This window comes from Kryptolebias marmoratus, linkage group LG7, assembly GCF_001649575.2.
Source record: "Kryptolebias marmoratus isolate JLee-2015 linkage group LG7, ASM164957v2, whole genome shotgun sequence".
In the NCBI taxonomy this organism is placed as follows: Eukaryota; Metazoa; Chordata; class Actinopteri; order Cyprinodontiformes; family Rivulidae; genus Kryptolebias; species Kryptolebias marmoratus.
In genome coordinates this window covers 20,356,302-20,378,981 of record NC_051436.1, presented here as the reverse complement: position 1 = coordinate 20,378,981, position 22,680 = coordinate 20,356,302, and the positions used below count along the sequence as shown (strand labels likewise).

The 22,680-nt window shown below is 36.6% G+C and overlaps 2 protein-coding genes across 4 annotated transcripts in view; both read left to right on the top strand.

Moving 5' to 3' along the window:
- The window catches only part of LOC108250796 (solute carrier family 12 member 3-like), a 25,390-nt gene extending 11,430 nt beyond the window's left edge, over positions 1–13,960 (top strand). Inside the window, exons 10-28 of one of the 2 annotated variants that reach the window (XM_017440840.3) lie at positions 2,935–3,065; positions 3,157–3,241; positions 3,835–3,992; positions 4,152–4,259; positions 4,644–4,767; positions 4,914–5,015; positions 5,736–5,891; positions 7,685–7,784; positions 8,023–8,134; positions 8,268–8,402; positions 8,951–9,057; positions 9,270–9,352; positions 9,453–9,521; positions 10,042–10,146; positions 10,345–10,456; positions 11,027–11,113; positions 11,822–11,957; positions 12,100–12,167; positions 12,455–13,960. In XM_017440840.3, coding sequence (XP_017296329.1) covers positions 2,935–3,065; positions 3,157–3,241; positions 3,835–3,992; positions 4,152–4,259; positions 4,644–4,767; positions 4,914–5,015; positions 5,736–5,891; positions 7,685–7,784; positions 8,023–8,134; positions 8,268–8,402; positions 8,951–9,057; positions 9,270–9,352; positions 9,453–9,521; positions 10,042–10,146; positions 10,345–10,456; positions 11,027–11,113; positions 11,822–11,957; positions 12,100–12,167; positions 12,455–12,593 — 2,117 coding nt within the window. In that variant the 3' untranslated portion in view covers positions 12,594–13,960. The remainder of the gene's footprint in view (positions 1–2,934; positions 3,066–3,156; positions 3,242–3,834; positions 3,993–4,151; positions 4,260–4,643; positions 4,768–4,913; positions 5,016–5,735; positions 5,892–7,684; positions 7,785–8,022; positions 8,135–8,267; positions 8,403–8,950; positions 9,058–9,269; positions 9,353–9,452; positions 9,522–10,041; positions 10,147–10,344; positions 10,457–11,026; positions 11,114–11,821; positions 11,958–12,099; positions 12,168–12,454) is intronic. The other variant, XM_017440841.3, reaches the window with a different exon arrangement.
- A 2,156-nt stretch (positions 13,961–16,116) lies between these two features.
- LOC112449915 (C-type lectin domain family 17, member A-like) lies at positions 16,117–21,809 on the top strand. 2 transcript variants are annotated; one of them, XM_037976573.1, is made up of 5 exons: positions 16,117–16,199; positions 16,565–16,661; positions 19,289–19,675; positions 19,894–20,241; positions 20,730–21,809. In XM_037976573.1, the coding sequence occupies exons 2-5, from the start codon at positions 16,628–16,630 to the stop codon at positions 21,071–21,073; spliced, it is 1,113 nt and encodes a 370-aa protein (XP_037832501.1). In that variant the 5' UTR covers positions 16,117–16,199; positions 16,565–16,627; the 3' UTR covers positions 21,074–21,809. The 2 variants fall into 2 exon arrangements, with proteins under 2 accessions (XP_037832501.1, XP_037832502.1); XM_037976574.1 differs by lacking the exon at positions 20,730–21,809 and having other exon boundaries at positions 19,894–19,982; positions 20,072–20,203.
- Positions 21,810–22,680: the final 871 nt, after the last annotated feature.

The following is a 22,680-nucleotide window of genomic DNA, read 5'->3' as shown; positions in this document are numbered from 1 at the left end:
TGTTTCTGTTCCTTTTTCTTCCCTTCTGTCTTCGTGGGGATGTGTTCAGCCCGATGCTGTAGAGTTCTGATAACAGAGAGTTTGTGTTCCAGAGGGTGGTGAGAGTCAAACAGAAGGTACTGATCTGTGTGGGTTGGTTTCCTGTAGACTTCAATGTTGAGACTGTCCTCTCTTACCATGTGAACCAGACAGTCCAAAAAATGCAGCTTATTGTCATAAGCATCTTCTCTGGTAAATTTGATGTTGTTGTCGACCAAGTTGATGTGTCTGGTGAAGGCTTCAACTTCTTTAGCTTGAATTTTGACCCAGGTATGGTCCACATATCTGAACCAATGGCTTGGTGTAGCTCCCTCAAAGGAGTTCAGGGCTCTCTGCTCCACTTCCTCTATGTAGAGATCAGCCACAATCGGTGACACTGGAGATCCCATGTTTCTGTCTGTAAAAACTGTCATTAAACTTGAAATAAGTGGTGGAAAGGCAGAGGTCCAGCAGGGTGCAGATCTGATCTGGAGTGAAGTTGGTCCTGTTGTTCAAATCCTGGCCTTGTAAGAGTCGTTTTCTGACGGTTTCCACTGCTTCTGATGTAGATATGCAAGTGAAAAGAGAAGTGACATCAAATGATACTAGAGTTTCTCCTGGGGCTAGCTTCAAATGTTGAATTTTGTTGGCAAAGTCAGCAGAGTTCTTTATGTGATGGGTTGTGTTTCCAACAAGAGCTAAAATACCAGCCAGATGTTTTGCAATGTTATATGTCACTGAGTTCATGCTGCTGACGATGGGTCTGAGAGGTGTGCCTTATGTATTTTGGGGAGTCCATACAGGCAGGGAGTGGCTTTCCCTAGGTATAATTTGTTGTTTTTGTTTTTTAACCCCTTTTTGAATTTTTACCATGGCCTGGATGACTGAGAATCTACACCAGCAGGTACAATAGGTCTAAAGGAAGTATTTCTCAGGGCTGCAACTAGTTGGCGAACATCATTTGAAAGGGAGTCTCCAGAATGTCCTGTCACACCTGTAGTGGTTCTCAATTTCCTAGTGTGAGTCGTAGAAGCTTGCAGTTCTGAGCTCTGTTTTAATTTTAATCAATGAGTTTTGAAAGTGTGAAAGAAATTGTTTGCAATTTTTTTCTCAAAATACTCAATCAGTGCAGGCATCTCAAACTTGTCTGAAATTTGTTGTGGGCATCTTCGACATGTCTCAAGAGCACTAGAGCTGTTTTCATGTCTACATAGAGCTCTTCTCTGACCCAAGACATCTGAGGATAATGTCAGATCTAAAAACTATGCTAATGATAAATAATAATTATACATACACATATATATATATATATATATATATATATATATATATATATATATATATATATATATAACAGGTTCAAATCTTCTTATGTTCATTTAAAAAGTGAACTTTAGCAGATTAAATTATAAATATGGGGGCAGCTACCAAGGTTGACTTGATGTGGACGTAGATAGACAACAAAATAGTGTCCATGGAAATAAATGCAGTTTTGTTAACTGTGGATATGAAAAAAAAGATCATAATTTTGAAAAACTCTACATTCAAATGCAAACACTCTGATTGCAATGAGGAATAACGAGTGCAATGAACAGTGAAAAAAATGAAAGTTTTCAAAACTTGTGAAAAATATAGTAAAATAGGTTTTTGTCTTTTTTGCATAAACCTCAAACTAATGCTGTGCACCAAATTTCTTCAATACATTTATTGCACTTATTTGTATTTTGTTTTCTTTGAAAAATCTAAAGTGTCACCCAATAGTAGTGCCAAACATTTATTTTAGAACATTGCAGCACAACTCAAGACATGTTGTTACACTGCTATATCAACCTGGAGAGACTCACGCGGAGAGATAAAGACAATTAGAGTGTTTTATTGGCTAGAGGTCTTTGGCGCTCGGGCCCCGGCAGATGACGAGTTTGCAGAGAACCGCTGTGAGCTTGAATGATCGAAGTAGGGTGAGAGATTAGGGTAGTCATCCCCCAAAAAGTGCCGGGGCCGAGCTGAGGAGAGAGCTGGAGGAGCAGGCAGCAAGGGGCCCGCGAAGGGCTGCTGATGCTGCTGCTAGGGGGGCCCTGAAGGGCTGCTGCTGCTGATGCTGCTAGGGGGCCCGCGAAGGACCGGAATTGGAAGGAGAGCTGAAATTGGAGAGGCATTAGAAGGACAGAGATGGAGAACACCACCACCAGTTAGTGTGAGAGCTTACTTGTATGATGAGTGAACATTGAGCGGCTAGCAAGGACGGGAGGAATGGGCTGATGTAGGAGGAGTAGGCCGCCAGAAGCGGTGGCCGAGCTGCTGAGGAGAATTCAGAGGGATGCTCTGAGAAGCTGCCGAAACGGTTGACTCTATTCAGAAGGAGCGTTCGGAGAATTGAAGAGGAGGAAGGCTACCTAGGGCTAAGGATTTCCTAGGGGCCCTAAGGAACCATGCTGCGGTCGAGAAGATTTACCAGCTGCGCAGAATTTAGCGAATTATTATCAGGCGAGACTTGGCTGGCGAGCAGGAGGAGCCGTGGATGGGGAGCCTTATATCCTGCACCTGGATGCGATTTGTCAGCTGGGAGCGAGGATCCGCGATGAGTGATGCTGGACAGCTGGGTGAGTCTGCCAGGCTGAAATTGCGGCGAGCCTTCACTTGTGCAACAAAAACTACATACATGTTGAGAAACAAAAAAAGTAAAAGGGCTACAATGTTAAAGTTCTAATTGTGACAATAGCTTTTTGCTCTGTGAATCAACGTGGCTATTACTATGGAGTGTGACATTAGATCCAAATAGCTGATAGAGGAAAAAATATTTTGAGTATTTTTCAAAAGAATTCACAACCATTCTGAATATTCAGACTGACAAATTGAGTTCTCAATAGATTTGTTTTCCTTCATGATCTGCCAATTTCTTTGTGGCCTTTTCTGTAGGTGATATCTTTGTAGAAAACCTGACACCAAACTGGAGAGGATCACAAGGAAGTTTTTTCCAAATGTTTGCCATTTTTTTCCCTGCTGCCATTGGCATTCTATCTGGAGCCAACATTTCTGGAGACCTTAAAGTATGAAAATCATACCAAAAAATGGCAATACTCACCAGATTCAGTTTTAGGAATAATGTAAAAACTGACATGTACACTTTTTTTTTTGTAGGATCCTGCTACTGCAATACCCAAAGGCACCTTGATGGCCATTTTCTGGACAACACTCAGCTACCTGGGGATAACAGTAACTGTTGGTAGGTTATTTATTGAACATGGGTTTGTTTTGTATTTATCTGCATATGATTTGACTTGTTAATTGCAAGAGCAAAAAAGGGTAAAGATATCCATTCATTAAAGTTACTGATGTAAGATGGTGGGAAAACAATAAATGCTATACTCTATATACAAAATTCTGTCTTAGGCTGATCTCAAGTGCCATTAAACAGGACTAGTACAAACTAAAGAACATTAGGCTTCAAGTGATTGGATAATTTAAAGTGGTCCAAAATAGGAGCAGAACATTAAAAATATGACAGTTTTTTTTTACTTTTTTAAATAGTGTTTCATTTTCCTGAATTATTTTAGACTGGAGTTTTAAGACAGCAGCAGTTTACTTTGGTCTTAGCCCCAGTTGATCTATCTTTTAGAAATAAACAGTTTTTCCCCCAAACTGAGATTGTTCAAGGAAATTTCTATAACAAGTGAGATATTAATTGTTCGTCACCTTAACACAAAACTATACTTCAAAATATAATAACAATCCCATAAGGAGAAAAAATGCTGATTAAATAGATGAGCTCTTGTTTTTTTTTCCTCTGCTTAACCAGGAGTCTTCCTTTTCTTCCAGGGGCGTGTGTAGTGCGAGATGCTTCTGGGAATAAAAGTGACATCCTGACTGGAAACAGCACTGATGGTTGTGTGGGACTGGCCTGTAATTTGGGCTGGAACTTCACAGACTGCATCCAGTCCCAGTCCTGTCAATATGGACTGGCCAACAGTGTGAAGGTAGTGATCCATTTTCTTAAACCAGTGTTTGTGCAAGATCATAAATTTCACATTTTCCTCAAACACTTATATTGTTTGATCATAAAACTGTTACAATTTCACTTCAATGATGACTTCGGTCCAATTGGGTAAATTCTGCACAATAAATGTTCTATCCAGGTGCTGGGCCAGGTGTCAGGCTTCTACTACCTCATCACTGCTGGTGTCTTTGCAGCCAGCTTGTCTTCTGCTCTTGGATTCTTGGTCTCTGCACCAAAAGTCTTTCAGGTGAGACACCACCATAATAACATGTTTTATATTTGAATGCTGATTTGAACTAAATATGCTATTAGTATTACAAAAACACAGCTGCTAAATTTAGCTGTTTGGAATAAAATCATGATTATACTGCATTTCCATTTTTTCTTCATGACAATTCAACCTCAAAATCGGACTGCTTATATATAGTCTTGTGATGTCAGTAGGTTTTCAATGATTTTGCACAGTATTGGCTTTCTTGGCTCCTGCCGTTTACTTGGGAGTGTGGAACATGGTTTAATTGATAGAATGAATCTTTTTTATAATTTAATAAACAGACAAACAGACAAGTGAATCCACCTTTTAATGTGTAATTCTGCATCTAACTTATGATTGTCTTTTGTCTTTTTTTAGTGTCTCTGCAAAGACAAAATATACCCTTACATTATATTCTTTGCAAAGGGTTATGGGAAAAATAATGAGCCCCTCCGAGCGTATATTCTCTGCTACCTCATTGCTGTGGCCTTTATTCTCATTGGTGAGTTCCTTGCAAACTTTTGAATTGTTTTTTTTTATAATTTTTACAAATTTCAAGCACTTTTGTGAATTTAATGTTACTTCTGAATTTATTCATACATTTTAATGTTTCTGTTTCTTTCTTTGTTTTTCTGTTTCTCATCACAGCTGAGCTGAACACCATTGCAGCCCTGATCTCCAACTTCTTCCTGTGCTCTTATAGTCTTATAAACTTCAGCTGCTTTCATGCTTCTATCACCAATTCCCCTGGTGAGTTACTTACTTTATTACCTACTTGTTTTATCATTATTATTATTATTATTATTATTATTATTATCAGTATTATTATTATTATTATCTGTGGAGCAATAAAGTAAGTATTTTCTCACCAAAACAAATCAGAGACAGTTAAATGAAAGCATATGGAACAACCACTTTTATAAACTGGCTGTGGTCTGATCTACATATATTGTTCCAAAAATGTTGTTTCACAAAATATTGCCATTATGAATGCCAATATTAAAATGATATTGCTCTTGTCTCATCACAGACTTACTGTAAACACAGGCAGGATATCACTTGTTGATAGAGGAACTTTTGCCATTGGTAACAGTGAATTACCAGTTTTAAAGCAACATTCTAAACAACAACATTGAAACAAAACAACACCGTCTACAATACATATGACATATATGACTAGCCAGAGACATTAATACTATATACACTGTTTTCATTTCAGCTTGTACCTAAACAAGAGCAACATGTAGAAATTTCCTTCTTGTTTTTATTTCTTTTATTTTTATTGTTTTAGTTAGCATCTCTGCCTATAAAACAACACAGTACTCTTGTTGCTGCTTATCTAAAGTTACTGTTTCAAGGAGAGCTGCCCTTACCTCCTGAGCTAATGGTTGTATGTGTACTTCCTTTTGACAAAGTTGTTTATTTTGCCCAAATTGATTGTCCTCTGTCTTTCATGGTTGTTTCTTTTAGGGTGGAGGCCTTCGTTTCACTACTACAGCAAATGGACAGCTCTGTTTGGGGCAGTGATCTCTGTGGTTCTAATGTTTCTGTTCACTTGGTGGGCTGCTCTCATCACTTTCTGTATCATCTTCTTCCTCTTTGGATATGTCAACTACAACAAACCCAGTAAGTCCATAACTGGAAGGCATGGATTGGAATTCATGCCCAGACATGCTGTAATCTTTTTTTAATTTAATTTTTATTTTTTTACAAAAAAAGTCTGATTTGTTGTTATATGTTGAACATGAAATAAAAGCCACAGTTGAAACTTAAAATTTCTTAGCCAATATAAATACCCCAGTTCTTCCTCCTTGTGGATACGCTCTCTGACAATAATTGGATAAATGGGAAAAAAAAATCACACAAATTTGTTATAATTATTATAATTAGTTATAATAATTTTTAAGTCCAAGTATATGTATTTCAGCTACATTTATCTGCATGCCATTGTTGCTGTATTAAAAACAAAATAGGTGACTAGCAAAAAAGGGGGAAAACATACTGCTGAAGCCAGTTATGTATAAACATCATCACTATGATTTTACAGTCTGTGCAGATTACATCAGAGAATCATGTGATCTGTTTATTCTTCATATTGTATGGGAAGCTTCCTTTGTTAGCTCATTGTTGATACTGTGTGATTCTTGGGAAAAGTGGAAAATGTTCCCCTAAAATCAGAAAATTACTTGTCTCATGCTTGGCATTAGGCTGTACAGATTATAAAGTGGACAAACCAAGCCCACCCTCCCATCTGCTGCTCTCCTGAGGCTCCTGTGCTGGATGCACTCTCCCATCAGCTGAGTAACACAGCTCTTTTAACCCATCATTTGCCTTTTTGATATGGATTGCCCTGCTACTGGAATCAGACTCTAATCTGGGCCTGGCTACCGATTGACTTTGTCTCTAAGTTTTCCTTGACTGTCTCCATCTTTAAGGTGTAGTCCTTGTGTCCTTGTGTTCTGCTCAGAGGCTGGATGAGATTTGACAATGGTGCTGGTTTAGCCTTTGCCTGTGCTTATACCAGTGATTCCCAACTCCAGTCCTTGAGGAACACTATCCTGCAGGAAGACACTGCTGAATCTGAGAAGTGCAAATATCCAATATCCAACCTAAAACTAACTTCATGGTCCATATGACTTGATGGTCGAGTCCCCCTAGTGGTCTGGTGCTCTTCTGTTTTGTGAACTCAATTGTAGCATTTCTTACTTGGTGTTTTTAGTGTCTTTCAAGTTGCAGTATTTTTCCTTTGCATTTGTTTTGTTGGTTGTAGGTTTTGGCTTATGTCTATTTTCTTTAGTTGCAGCATTTTTTTTGTGTAGCGTTTTTCTGTTGCGTTTGTTTTTTATGTTGGTGTGTTTTGTAGTTTCCATCATTCAAGTCTTTGCAGCGAATTTTGCTGTTTGCGACATGTTTGCCCCTGTCGATCACCTTACAAAAGACTTCAGCCGTAGCAGCAGTCCCCAAAACATTTCTGACACTGCTTGATTTTTGTTGTAGATCAATTTTGTTCATGAGAATACAAAATTGACTATCGGTGAGCCACTCACACAGAACAACTACAGACCACTGACTGAAGCTGACAACCCAATTATTACAAAAAATAAATAAATAGTCACTTTTTTTAAGATTCTTTAACAACTAAAGAGTTTGTCTTTGATCGCCAAAAATTTCACAGTATGAATGTGGCTTAGGAAGAGAATATTTGGAAGTACACAGAAGCCTGCGTCCAATGACAAAATGAATCTTTATACAGAAACACAGTTTAAGGTGCAGCAGATCTTTTATGCATTGAAATATGGATTTTTTGGCTGTTTTGGAAAGTTTTGCAGAAGACTGCAGTAATGTTTGCATTGGATCAAACAGTAACATGGAGTAATTTCCTGCATTCTTCCTTCCTAAACATTTGTCTCACGTCACAGAAATAAACTGGGGTTCGTCAGTCCAAGCAGGAACATACAACATGGCCTTGTCGTATTCTGTCTCTCTGACGGGTGTGGAGGATCATGTCAAGAATTTTAGGTAAGGCCATTAAAAATATCAGTTACACTAAATAAAAAAAAACAACCTTAAAGTAAATTTAAATGAATATGTATTTTAGCAATCCAATAACTGCCAGTAAAAAAAAGTCTTTAACCTATCATGCATATTTCTGACATTAAATTTTTTTGAATTGACTTAATTATTTCTTTATTTTTGTACTTAACAGTGATTAACTACAGTATATACAGTCCTAACTGTTGACCCGTGTGTCTTTCAGGCCACAATGTCTTGTCCTGACTGGACCACCAAACCAGCGGCCTGCTCTGGTGGACTTTGTTGGCTCCTTCACTAAACACGTCAGCCTCATGATCTGTGGAGACATTATATTGGTAGGTGCTTGAGTCATGGATTTTTAGAAAGGAAACAGGCAACCATTATCCAGTCCTTAACATAATGACAGAAGCTGGTCTTTACTTATTTAGTTGGTCATTAAAAACCTGGTTGAATTCTGGACTTTTGTAGGAACAGGACAGGACGACACGGCCTCGTGATGCTACAGACAGCTTGGTTAAGTGGATGAACAAGAGGAAAGTGCGATCGTTTTATACTCCTCTTTCTGCTGAAACTCTCAGAGCAGGAGCTAAACACTTGTTACAGGTACATTCTTTATTTTAGATGAAGTATCTGTTATTTTGTCTGTTTGCCTCTCCATCTGTTGTTGTCAGCAAGATGCCACAAAAACTCTGAGCCTTTCTGCTGCAAATCCAATTATTTATTCTTGTACCAGTTTTTCTGGGTTCATAATGAAAACTTAAACCATTTAATTATCCCAGTTTCAACTGATGAATTATTTCCTTGCTCTTCTCTCACAGCATTTCATCTTTGAGTTTGCAGTTTTCAGCTTTTGCACAAGGGCTTCCAAAACGGCACTCTTCTTGACAAGTTCAATAGCACAAAAACTTTTTGAGAAGCTCAGAATCTGGATTTTGGTTGGTCAAAAGGTTAATTTTAAATAAACATGGCAACTTAACAAACAAGCCAACAGCAACAAGAACAAAACCTCGGTGGAAAAAAAGATGTTGTATTTTAATTTATTTAAAGTACCATTATAGGCCTTGTTGTTCTTTGTACTGTATATCAGCAATATATAGTCTGATTGTATCTCCTTTATTGATTTTTTTTTATATCTCATTCTACCTCTAAAGGCATCTGGTCTTGGCAAGTTGAAACCCAACACTCTGGTCCTAGGCTTTAAGGGAAACTGGAGGGAGAGTGCTCCTGAAAGCATTGAGGATTATATCAACACTATTTAGTAAGCTGTTCACTACTCACGGTGCACTTTAAAAGGAAAACATAAAACAGTAGTTATTGTTGTTACCAATTTCAACACTGTGTGCCAGTGACTATTTGGCAAAACAATACAAATGATACACAAGTAATACATGAGTTTTTTACCCCAATTTTGGAAACAATATTTATTTTTTGGTTTTAAAATTATTTTTCTTTTTTTGTTCTTTTTTTCAGTGACACATTTGACTCCAACTACTGTTTGTGCATCTTGAGGATGATGGATGGACTGGATATTTCTGATGACTTAGAATATGAAGGTTTAATAAGGAACAATATGTTTACCTCTGCGTTCAACCACAAATTAATAAATAAATTTAAAACTAAACACATGCTAAGAGTATATTGTTGATCTCACAGTGAACCAGGGCTTTGAGCCTGATGAAACTGTGGAAAACCAGGAGCAGCAAACTAATGATGAGGAAGCAGGTGAGAACCAACATCACCATAAAATTTATATTCAGTTACTGCAATGATTTTGTTATTATTTCTAAAGTTGAGGCAGAGGCTGTGAATTGCTAGTGTAATTCTAAATAAATTCAGTAATTACAAATAAGGTATAAATAATAGATTTACTGAGAACTAAACATTTATTATACTATTTCACGACAATATATGGAAAAACACATAGTATTTATACAATATTTTTATGCATGTGGTTAAAAATATGAGTAAAACGTGTTTGTCTTTTGACTTTTGTTGTTGACTTTTTGTAACTTGATATAAATATATAAATTTCAAGCTATCACATGGACAGTGTAAACTCAACTCACTCTTTTGTATTTTGTAGTACTGTTGTTAGCATAACAAACTCCAGAGTGTGTAAATACTGGATTAGGCTAAATCTTGTGTCATGCAACTGTTGCCACCACCAGCTTTGTTTGTTTTTATTAAACACCCTATGAGGGATTTCTTCTTCCTAATGTTTATCTTTCATCTGTATTTATAGCTGATGATGTGTCTGATGAAGGCGACAGTGATCAGATCAAGACAGTGTTTCAAAATGACCAGGGCAAGAAGACCATCGATGTTTACTGGATCGCAGATGATGGAGGTAAGTGTAAATTATACAGGCTAATACAGAGGACTGAGAGACGTTGTTAGTCAACGAGATGCTTTTAGGGGTTTTAGATTTTACATTTTGATTGTGTATTTTTATTAAAACAAAGAGAAGAAAAAAAAAATCACCCCTTACGCCATCTCTCTATGAAAAACAAGTTAGCCTTATTTATAAGTATTTCTCTCTTTTAAGGTTTGACATTGCTGGTACCTTACCTGTTCACCAGGAGAAAACGCTGGCACAGATGTAAAGTCAGGGTTTTCATTGTGGGAGATGAGCAGAACATGGAGGAGGGACGCAATCAGTATGTTTTTCCTTTTGAACCTAAAGATTTTTTTTTTCCAAATGTTGTTTGTAAAGTTTAAACCAACTGAAATTAAAAGTTTTGGTAATGTGTTTTGAGATTTAGCTCTCTGACCATGTTCAGAAAGATTTTTTCCCATCCATCCATAAATCCATTTTCCTTTCCCACTTCTCCTTCCTGGGTCACAGGGACCTGGTGCTTATTTCCATCAGTCAAAGATTTTTATCCCAATGTATTGAATATAATTTGAATTCCTGACTGAAACAATAAAGAAATGGAAAAAAACCCTGAAACAATCAGATTATGGTGACACTTATGGGTCTGCAAAGTTCATGAAAAAATGCAATTTGTTTTCATTGAAAAAGTTTCTTGTATTATGATGGAGATCTCAGTTTGGAAGCAATAAAACTACACTTATACATCTGAATGTATTGTTTAAAAAAATAATTTAAAATATATCATTTATACATTTATTTTGTTGAGTTTTTTAGTGTTGGACACCTGTTAGTTAAAAGTATGTTAGTGATGTAGAAAGGATCTAATATTAAATATCTGACTTCAACTTTACAGGTTGATTGCCTTGCTGAAGAGGTTCCGTCTGGATATCAGTGATGTTATAGTCATGACAGACATCGAGAAACGCCCTCACTCTAAGAGGTAGATCTGGAAAGTCTTTGTTCTTTTTAAAGTCGCAGCTTTCAATGATACTCTAAAACTAATTTATTAAAAGTGGAGATTCAATGATTTGAAAAAATTAACTAATTTAAGATTGTCTTTGCATCAGTATTGTGCAGCAAACACTGTCACCTAGTGGTCAAACTGAATACAGCAGCCATGCTAAACACTGTCCTGTCACTTTCCAAACAAACATTTTCAGCATCTGACCCACAAAATAAAGGTGGCTGAGATAGTAAAAAGTCCACTGGAACTGGTTTCAATACAAAATTGAAACCAGTTAAGCAAATAAAGACCAAAATCGTAACATCAACACGAACAGCTCCAGCAACCATTATGCTAAATTTATTCCATTAATGACAACTCTTCTCCCACCTCTAAAGGCATTGTTAGAGGTGGGAGTAAACAACTCTTTACATGTTGTTTAACAGTTATGACAAAAATGTGGTATTACCAATTGTTTAAAAATTTTATTTAGTTTTTGGTGATCAATCTGTAGACCATTCTTTGTCAGCGCCTTCAATCTGAACATAAACACACCTGTGCTTATTCTTCTTGATGTCCACATAAAGTGCTTTAACTGCAGATCATATTTTATTATTTCTGAAAAACCCTTCAAGTCTTAAATTACTAAACTTGTTCTTCACAACAAACTAATTTGTGCCGTTTGCTTTTCTTGTGGCTTTGCAGCTTGAGCAGATTTGTGGACAGTGTCGCCCCCTTCAGGCTGTTTGATGAGCAGCAGGAAGGCATCTCAGTACAGGAACTGAGACAAAATGCCCCTTGGAAAATATCTGACAAAGAGTTTGAAGCCTTCAAACTTAAGGTGTGTGTTTGGTCATCCAACACATGGAGCTAAATGCCAATTTATAACACAGTTTGTAGAAAGTCTGTCTGAATTTCCCCTATACACTGTATATCTTTTATTGCTTTTAAGGGGCTTTTTTTTTTGTTTTCCTCTTTTATAGTCGGAGAGTAAAGTGAGGCTGAATGAAATCATCCGAAAGAATTCACAACATACTGCTCTTGTTCTTGTGTGAGTACACTGTTTACTTTGTTTACAAATGTTTCATTAATCACATGTTCAAGAAATCTGTGCCATTATTGCAGCAAACTAAGCATATTTTCAAACAGAATGTTGTAATTTTATCAAGAAATGTAGTAGATAGACAAGAAAAGTGATGAATTCTGATGATGGGAGGCATTTTAGTGCAGTAATTGACATTAGGTGATAACTATTACTCTTGGGGTATGTGTTAAAAAAGTACTTATTTTTTCTTTTATGTTCATGTAAATGTGATTTTTTTTTCTCTCTCTTTTCAGGAGCCTTCCAGTGCCACAGAGTGACTGCCCCAGTGCTCTGTATATGGCTTGGCTGGACACTCTGACTTGTGGTCTCCATTGCCCCGCAGTGTTAATAAGAGGAAACCAACAGAATGTCCTCACCTTCTACTGCCAGTAAATCACCTCGATGAAAGAGTCATACAGGACGGGATAACTTAAGGCACTGAATTGTAATAACTCCATAGATGAAGATGGTCATGCTTGTAAATGAGAACTAGTTCTCAAATATTTTAACTGGTAAAATAAAGGTCAGCTAAAAACACACAAAAAAGTTGGGAGGTACACTGATGAAAAAAAACCCTTTAATTTACTAAGCTGTTTGACCACCACATATTAACAGGTTCAGTGATTCTTGGTATTAATTCCTCAAGTCTAAGGAGCTCTTCCTGATGAATGAAGCGTCCTTCTTTCATTTATCAAACAGTCACTGACACCCCCAAAGCCGTATGATTGGGAGTACTATTGTCCTGGAAAACACCAGTTTGACAAGATTAGAAATATTTCCTAAAAGGATAAAGCTGACCATGAAAACAAACATTGTACTTTTAAGTGGTCCAGGTTACGTTTGAAAACTACATACAACATTGTGACAAAGCCACCAAATTTTTAAATTGTTGAGGTTAGATCTATACTACATTTACATTTGTCCACTTATCAACAATATTGTTGAAGTTTTTAATTAATTTTTTTTTACATTTTTAATGACTAATGATCATGGCATTTGCATCACTTCTGTAATGAGAATTATTTTTGTTGTTCTACCCTAGTAGGAGATTCCTCTGTATAACTGGTTGTTGCTGAGAGTCTGTTTTGCACTAAGGCCCAAACACCTTATGGTGAAAACAATGTGTAATTGTACCTCCTTCTCACTTACCTAAATGCAAATGTAACTTTACTCACTGTTGGTGTGCAAACTGCAACCATTTGAGCAGCTGGTTTTATTGAAGCTGCTGCAAGCTTTCCCTCACAATAAAGATTCTTTCAAAGTCACCAAAACCTTTTAAACCATCACATAATCATTTAAAATTAATCTAATTTGAACTGGTTTAGTTTTTAATTCCCACACCCCTTGATGTGACTGAAAGAATAAAGCAACATGGTTGTTAGAAAGCATTTCTGTCACTTTACACTTTTTATCTTTGTCTTGTCAATAGTCAAAAAATATATATATTTATCTAATCATAAAAATGATCATTTTCCCATTGATCATTAATATTTTTAGTTTTCACTGTAGCAAAAACATTCTAACTTTGATATATAATACTTTATATTGTACACTGATGGGATGCTTCTTCTGATTCAACAAGATGATTATCTGATTAGGACAGAAAATTCAGTCGGGTTAAAATTACATTGAGTTGGTTTTTGTTTGTTTGTTTCTGTTAAACTTTATTATGAAGCACAATTTGTACATTTATATTTTGCTTGTGTAATATAATTACTTGTTTGTTTTCTATGATATTAAAAAGTAATGTGACAACTATTCTAAGGAGCAAAGGTTTTTGTTGACATCTGAGACTTTCTCATGACAGATTTGAATCTTTGTTTTACAACCACAATTCCAATGAAGTTTGGATGTTGTGTAAAACATAAATAAAAACAGAATAAGATGAGTTTTGAATCCTTTTGAGCCTTTATTCAGCTGAACACACGACAAAGAGAAGATATTTAATCTTCAAACAGATAAATTTTATGTATATATATATATATTTTTTTTTTTTTTCAAATATTCACTCATTTCGAATTTGATGCCTGCAACACTTTTCAAAAAAGCTGGGACAGGGGCAACAAAAGACTGGGAAAGTCGAGGGATGGTTATTCATGGACTTATAACATATAATACCCGATATGGGGTATGGCCTGTCAGAACATCTCTGTGGGTCATTCTCAACCAGTCTGAATGAGTCAATGAGTCCCCCACTTCCTGTGGTGAAGGCCATTCAGATGGATCTTCTGAGAAAGGTCTTGCCCCAACCCACTCCTCTGCACCTCTCTGTTCCTCTTCCTCATCATCAGCATCATCATCTTCACCTCTCTGTTCCACTTTCTCCTCTGTGGTGTTGGTCTTGCCATGTCTGCCTGCATTAATTTTCCCAAACTGGCACAGTAATGGTCAGCAGAAATTCAAACCCTCCTGTTTGTGTGGCCTCACAAGCTGAATTATTCCTACCTGATGTCATCTCTGCTCTCCTCTACAGCAGCTGATCACTGACCTCATGTCTGTCACCTTCATTCCTTACTTGTGTTTTTCTTCTCTAAGTCATATAGTCAAGCAAGTATTATTAATTAGCTTTGAATAAATTACACATCTTGCTAATGCACTTTTTTAATATAAACAATATTTAAAAAATAAATCCTTTGGTATTAAGTGGCTGTTTCTACACTTCCAGCTAACATTATTCCAACCTTTCTCCTTCTCCTGTCTGTCCTGATTCTTTCTCTCCATCCTCTCAGCTGTTATATTGTAAATACTGATCAGTAAACAGCTGTAAGTTGTTATTTATTAGTAATTAGTAGCTTTAGCTAACCTGAATATTTCCAGGCCTCCTCTTGATGCTCAGACAGAACTTCCTGTTGTCTTTCAACCACTTTGAAAAGCTTTCTTTCATGCCTACATCTTTATCCTTCTGCATCTCCATCTTTAGCTCTCTGTCATCAGATGACAACACGACTCACACAAAAACAATCGCGCTCCCGCTCGTGCTCGAGGGGGCACGGGAGAGCCACTGTGGACACAGAGTGGAGCGGGTCTCCTCTCTGCTGTGAGATTGACAGCTGTCAGTGCTTGGGGAAGTGGGCGAGGCTTACTGTACACTGCAGAATGAGTGCTTTCTCACGCTTAGCCGCCAAAGACACTAGATTTGTCGCTAGTCACTTTAAAAAATGCTAGAGGGATCTGAAAACTCACTAAATTAAGCGTTAGTGACAAAAAAACAGTGACAAAAAGGCTGTGTGTGGGTTTTTTTTGCGTGAGAAATAGAAAGTGTGGCGTGTGAGCGTGTGAAATGCGTGTGTTTCACGGTCAATGCGTGAGACCTGAGAGCCCTGTGCTGCATGTGGCTGCTGCTGATGCACAGCTACAGGCTGCCAGGCAAGGCCAGGGCCAAATGTGAGACTTTTGGCTGTCCCGCACAGGGTGATGCAAGACAAGGGACAGGGGGGGTAAATGCAGGACTGTTCCGCTCAATGCGGGACGGTTGGCAAGTATGTCTGTAGAGTAATCTCCATGAGATGCAGCTTGGTCTGTCGCAGTGCTTGCCTTTTTTATTAACCAACTGTCCATTTTTCTCCTTCAGGTAGAATAAATGACCGCAGTCAAAAAAACGACAGGCTCCATCTTGTGGCTTAATGATAACCTGCATGCGTAATTCATGGTAACAGAAAAGAACATTTTTAAGAAATTATTTTGGCGACACATAAAAAATCTCTTACGACCACACTGTGGGTTGGGACCCCAACTTTGGGAATGACTGAATTACAGAATATACACTCTTAAGACAGCTGGATCAAAACATAAGCACATTTTCAAAATGCACTATCCCCTCTCCACTTCCTCTTTGACTTTGCATAACTGATCTGATTTTTGCACGTTTGAATATTAAAATATATTCCCCAAATCATCAAATATAATCTGTTGAGAGGAACTTAACATTTTACTGAAGCCTAGCTTCAACAGAACACGAAAGGAAAAACCTCATCTTGAATTTCAGCAAGAAAACCAGAGGTAAGTTTCTCTTCTGCACTTTGTTGGACACTAAACAATAGGAGTAATTGATGCATTTACAGTAACTTTTATTTCTTACTTTTTACAAATTGAAAATAAATAACAGAAGCTTTAGATTGTTTTCTGAAGGTTCCACAAAACATAGTACATGTAAAAGAAACATTGGGAATTTTGCAGAAAATGGCCTCAAGCTTATCAGAAGTTTGCTGTTTGTTAAATAACCATTTACAATGCAAAGGTTTCAGAACCATGAAGTTTCACAATACCTTTGGGAAACAGTCAGTGAATATTACCAATTCTAGTATACCTGTATTTTTATCTCACTTTTGAAATAGTGTTTAAATAATGTACTTTTTCCAACACAGACAAAGATTTGGAAAACAACTACCAAAGGGAAAAGACAAAACAACTCCTTGAACAAGGCCATTATGCAACTAAAGTTGTTTCTTGTCAGTTTGATGGGTAAGTAGCTCTATATAGTACCAGAATGACAGTTATCACCTACCGCCGAAGGCGAAGGCAGAGCAATGTTTTTGCTTGTGTCTGTGTGTGCATGTGTTTGTTTATCTTTACCAGCAAAATATGTCATTGGCTGTTGGATGGATCTGAATGAAACTATCAGAAAATAATAATTGGATGAACATCTACAACTGATTAACTTTTGGAGTATGTCCCATTCAAAATAGCTAGGCACAGCAAACACAAAAATGGTTATGACTCAGTCAATATTTCAGATATTGAATTTGTGGTAGTAGCTGAGACTAAACCCTAAATTCTAACCAAAGGACTAATTGATTGAGTGAGATCCGTTTTTAAAACTTTGCCAATAACTATTGGAGTAAACTAGCAATATATTTTGCAAAATATCTCATGAAACACTTTTGATGAAACTTTCAACACTTTTTCTGTGTTTGGGTGTGGCCTCATTGTTGTGTGTGTATGTCTAGATGTGCTGCACAGGTGTTTGGTGTTGTCTGAGATGTCTACTTATCATTAGAATTTGCCTATTCACTGGTAAGCCTCAGCTATCCCTGAATTTCCACATTTTAGATCATTATAGCTGTGTTTTTAAAGGGATACTCCTAGCAAGTTTTAAGCAATTTGCTGTTAAATAGGTATTGATAATTATTACTTTATCAGCTGTGGTATGAGTCATAGAGCATGAAGTATAGAAAAAGAGGCAACAATCTTTGTGCTGGCTAGGCTAATGGCTACACAAACAAGGCTGTTTTTTAATTGTTTTTCAGGTTTATAAAACCAGCTCTCAAAAATGACATATTGATGTAAAAACATGCTCTAGCTCAGATTAAACCTCTACACTTTCGCATGACAGTTTGTTCTAACTTGTCATTGTTTTCTCAATCGAACCTTGTCCTTATTGCTAAGGAAATGTAACATAGATATACCTTGTTAATTCTGATGGTGCCAAGGCTGCTGACTGTATCAGTCCACCATGAGATGAGTAACCTTTATACTGACTAGATGCATTGATCAAGTGGACTGATACATTCAGCAGCCTTTCCCTCTTCTGTGTAGTTGTGTATAAACTATTATTAATGGCAGGCTTTTTTTTCTGCATATTGTACTAAAGTACATATACAACAGAAATAACATGTTTGGTGACAACAGTGTGCAAGCAGTTGAACTAACATAACACAAATAAATGCATATGTCATGTCACCTGATGTTAGTATTAAACCAGCAGGCAGCTGAGCAGTCGTTCCAGTATCCTAAAAATAAATCCTCAGTGTTTATTGTTTTCAATTATGATCAAAATCACATTTTGTGGTTAGCCATGACGTGGTTAGATAAACAATATATTGCTTCTATTTGGAATTGAACACATTCCATTTTTCTTCCACAAGTTTATAAATTTGTATGTATTTAATATTTTAATATGACATCTGTAGTTTGTTCCATTTTAATGTATAAACATATGAATGTCAATATTTTGCTGCAAATATGAAATATAAAATACTTTGATGTGACAGTTCTGTTAACTAGGGGGAAATTATCATGTGCAGTACATTCAACACTTACTGGGTTTCAGTTGTTCTTTTCTTAAAACCTTATTAAAATGAAATATTTTTATATGTATGACATGTTCATGTTACAACTTTGTTTAAAATAAATATAAAGTAGCATATTAAATGTTCAAAGCAGAAAGGGATGTTTGTTTAAACCTGACACTCTTCCGTTAGTGATGAAATCTGATCTTAGTGTTTTAGTGCTGAGATAAGAGATCCATGAGTTTTTACACAGACAGAACATATACACACTTCAGGGAAAGTCCCATCTGCAGCACTGAATGAGGCCTTTAAGAAGAGAAGGAAATTAAATGGAAAACAGGACTGTTTTACAAGTTCTGAGTTGTAATGTGTGTTTTTGTTCTTTGCCTGTGCAAAACTCTGATGAGGAAGTTAAAAAAAACCCTCTGTCAACTTGTCAACTCTGGTCAGAAAGTAGAGCTTTAGAACAAACAGCAAGGGGTATTTTTTTCTAATTTTCTTGTTTTTATTCATAAATATTCATAACTATAGACAGTATTCTATAAAAGTTGTATAAAAATACATTAAAAGAAACTTCTGAATAAAAAGGTTGATTTATTTTTTTTTTTGAAACATAAACTCAAAACAATGTTGTTTTTTATTAAGGTTCCAAAACCAGGAACTTGGGAAACATCCCATGAGCGTTACAGATTTTTGTTCAACTGTGTAGTTTTTATTCTTACTTTAACATTTACTACAAAGTGTTCAATAAGGTACTTTATCCAGCAGAGACGAATCTTTGGAAAAACAAAAACAAAAAACAAACACCCAAATAAACCAAACAAACAAATTCAAAAACCTGAAAGAGTTTTTTTGTTCCATCTGAAGAGCATTGCAGGGGAACCGGTTTCTGTTTCTTATGATGATAGGCAAATGGCTCTTTACAAATACTATAGCTGATATTTTTAATAAAAAACAATTACAGGATATGTACTCTTAAGAAAGCTGGATTACAACATAATTACATTTTCAATCCTTTAAGCATCTTCACTGTACTCAACCACTGCCTTAATATCAACTCCAATGTGTGTCTGTTTCCAGGTCAGTGTTCCTTCATCACATGTTTCTATGAGTATCACTATGTTGGAGAGAATAAAAACTGGTCTGAAGCTCAGCAGTACTGCAGAGAGAAATACACTGACCTGGCCACAGTGTCTAACATGACAGACATGAAGAGGATCCTGAATAAACCAGCAGGAAACATGAATGAAGCTTGGATTGGTCTGTATGATCAAACAGATGGTAACAGGATGTGGCACTGGTCTCTGCCTGGGGTGGAGTTCAATGAAAGTCAGACAAACTGGAACACAAAAGAACCAAATGATGTAAACACTGAGAACTGTGCGTTCATAAATAAAGAACTTAAGTGGGCAGATATATCCTGTGATGGAGCAAATGAGCCGAATATGTATTTTATTTGCTATAATGGTGAGGTTATGCTGTCCTTCTTTTAGATTATAACATTTATTGCCAAAATAACCAAAAGAAAGGCAAAGCATGTAAACATTTAATATGGGTTTAACTGAAAATCAAAGATTTTGAAAGATTTTTTTTGCTTGTTTTGCCACTTCTGACTTTGGCAAAAGCACTTTCAGGAATCCAATTAAGATATGTTTATACTTAAAACTTTTTTCTTTTCTCCATAGAAAGTACATCTGAGAAATTCCACTTAATTAAAAAAACAGTAACCTGGCTGAAGGCTCAGAGTTACTGCAGAGAGCATCACACAGACCTGGTCAGTGGACTGAACCAACTACAGGATGAACAACTAAGCAAAATAGTAAATTCTGAAAATATAAACTTCATGTTTATCGGTCTGTTCAGAGACACCTGGAGGTGGTCCGATGAAAGCAGGTTTTCTTTCAGACACTGGAATCTAGATTTTAATGATGAGGAAGACACTACGGATCAATGTGTTTTTACAGTGTTTAATGATGGAGGCAGGTGGAATATTAACACGTGTGCTTCCATAAAACCCTTCATTTGTTATGATGGTGAGTAAAGGTCTTAACAGATGATGCAACCTCTCTACACTGAATTCAACAAAATTTATTTTTGTGTTTATATTTCAGGAAAGCATCTAAATTTTTTCCTAGGCAAAGTAAATATATCAAAAAAGGATTTTACTAACATCTATATAAATAAAATCAATTTTATTTTTTTTAGCTTGAATATGCAAAAACTGAAAATGACATGTAACATTTGTGAAACACATGTGTTACGTATTTTGCACACATACAACATTTTCATGATGACAATAATCCATGCTGGAAACTGGAAACTTTCCCTCTTGTGGTAACATTCACCACATTGTATAGATGTTGTTCTTATTTTTTCAGTATGTGCTCTATGTTGTGTCACTTGTTCCATGTTGACATGATTTTAAGATGTAAAGAAAATATATGTTAATATTAATGTATTTTCAATTGACATTAAAAAGATGCCAATTTGATGCTTTGTTGTTTAAACTACTTTATAACAGATAAAGTGATCCTGATCAAAGAGAATAAAACCTGGGAGGAGGCCTTATACTACTGCAGAGATCACTACCATGACCTGGTCACCATCACCAACCTTGATGAGCAGAGATGGGTCCAGGAGAAAGTCAAGAATGCCTCGACTCCTTTTGTCTGGATGGGACTGAGGTACAGCTGTGCTCTGGATTTGTGGTTCTGGATCAGCGACGAGGTGGTCAGCTATGAGAACTGGGTCTCAGATGGACAGATGGACAACTGTGACATGTCTGGAGCCATGGAGACAGGAGGACAACACCAGTGGTTCAAAAAAACGGATGCTGAGGAGTTTAATTTTATCTGTTCTAAGTAAAGATGTTCTGCTCTGTGGTACCTTGCTGTTTGATTATTTTATTCACTCTTTATTATTGCCAGCAGCAATGAAAGGCAAGAATTGTAGTTGTAAAAAATAACCATTTATTCCTCATTGTCTATATCAGGGTCCTGAGTTTTTGTAGTTATTTTGTGTTTTTGCTGTTTATTTTGGTGTTTTGTTTCAGTATAATTGCTCCTTGGGTTTTTATTTCATATTTTCTTGTGTTTAGTTCAGCCCCTATGTGCTATCAGCCAAGTTATTCCCTCTATCAGTCCTTTTCCATATCAACCACACACATCTTCATCTGCTCCCAGTTTGTAATTAGTCACCTGTTTCCAACCCCATCATCAGCCCCAGTCCGTAGTTTCTGTCAGCCCCACCTCTCCTCAGTGGATCCTTCTTGTCCTGGTGCTTCTGTGTTGGTTTTTGTTGCAAGTTTTGCTTCTATTTCAGCATTTTGAGTTTTGTTAATAAATCTTAAGTTTTCTTTGAAGCTGCTTGTTAATGATGGTGAATTTAAATCTTCTTGAAACTATGAACCACTTTGAGACAATCAAATGACACACTGCTTCAAATAACTTTACAGCCACAAGACTGACATCTGCTGGCTTTATCTCAGAACTGCATCTGAGTGGAAGACCTGATAAAGGCTTATTACTGCCTGTTTTACAAAGCATTGTACTTGTATTTAATAAATAATGTGAATATGGTAAATATAGATGTATTGATCTAATTAAACAGCAAATGCAAAAATGACATTGAACTGCTCTCAAACAAACACACACAGTTTCATCAGTGAATCAGGCTCCTTTTAAAGGTGAAGCTAAAGAAAACAAAATCTAAATAAAGTCATAAAAGGTACTTGTTTTCAGAGTCTCACATTTTAAAAAATTTTAAAAAGGACTAAAAAATTACTAAAATCTCTTTGGCATTTTCCGCAATAACTCAGACGTGTGACGTCGACAGTACCAAACAGGATCACAAACAAGTGCGTGAAAGTGAATATCTCACTGGTGGAATGGTTCAGTGCGTTGCTATACATTGTAAAACCAACCCCAAACTACAGCGGGTGTTTTACTCTTCACCTTCCTGTAAAACAAGAAGGTTTGATGGATGTGGTTAGTTCAGCTCCATCATGAAAATTACAACCCAAAGTCCGGTGACTGACTGTGCAGTGAGCCTTTTGAAGAGCACCTGGAGCACAAACCTTCAATATTACAGTCGATTGGCTTCACACCGAAAAAGCAGGAACTTTTGCCAAGAGCCATTCTGACTATACTATCAGTCAGAATGGAATATACTGAAAAGATAAGGACCCTACCACAAGCTCGAACGTGCACATCTGGTAGAGGTATGCAGACCTGATTATCATGAGATCATTTTACATATCAGTGAAATTTTCTCTTGATGATCAAATACAGCAGTAGTGTATGGATTTGGTTTTAGGGATATTCTCAACACCCAGAAGTCTAATGAGGAGCAAGTGATCGAGCCAGTTTAGAGACAGAGTTCAATGTGGTAAATATAAAATTTGCCCCGTGCTGGCAAAAATGAGTCATAATGTGCACAGGTAGCAGTACAGGAAAAATAAAAAAGGTTGATTA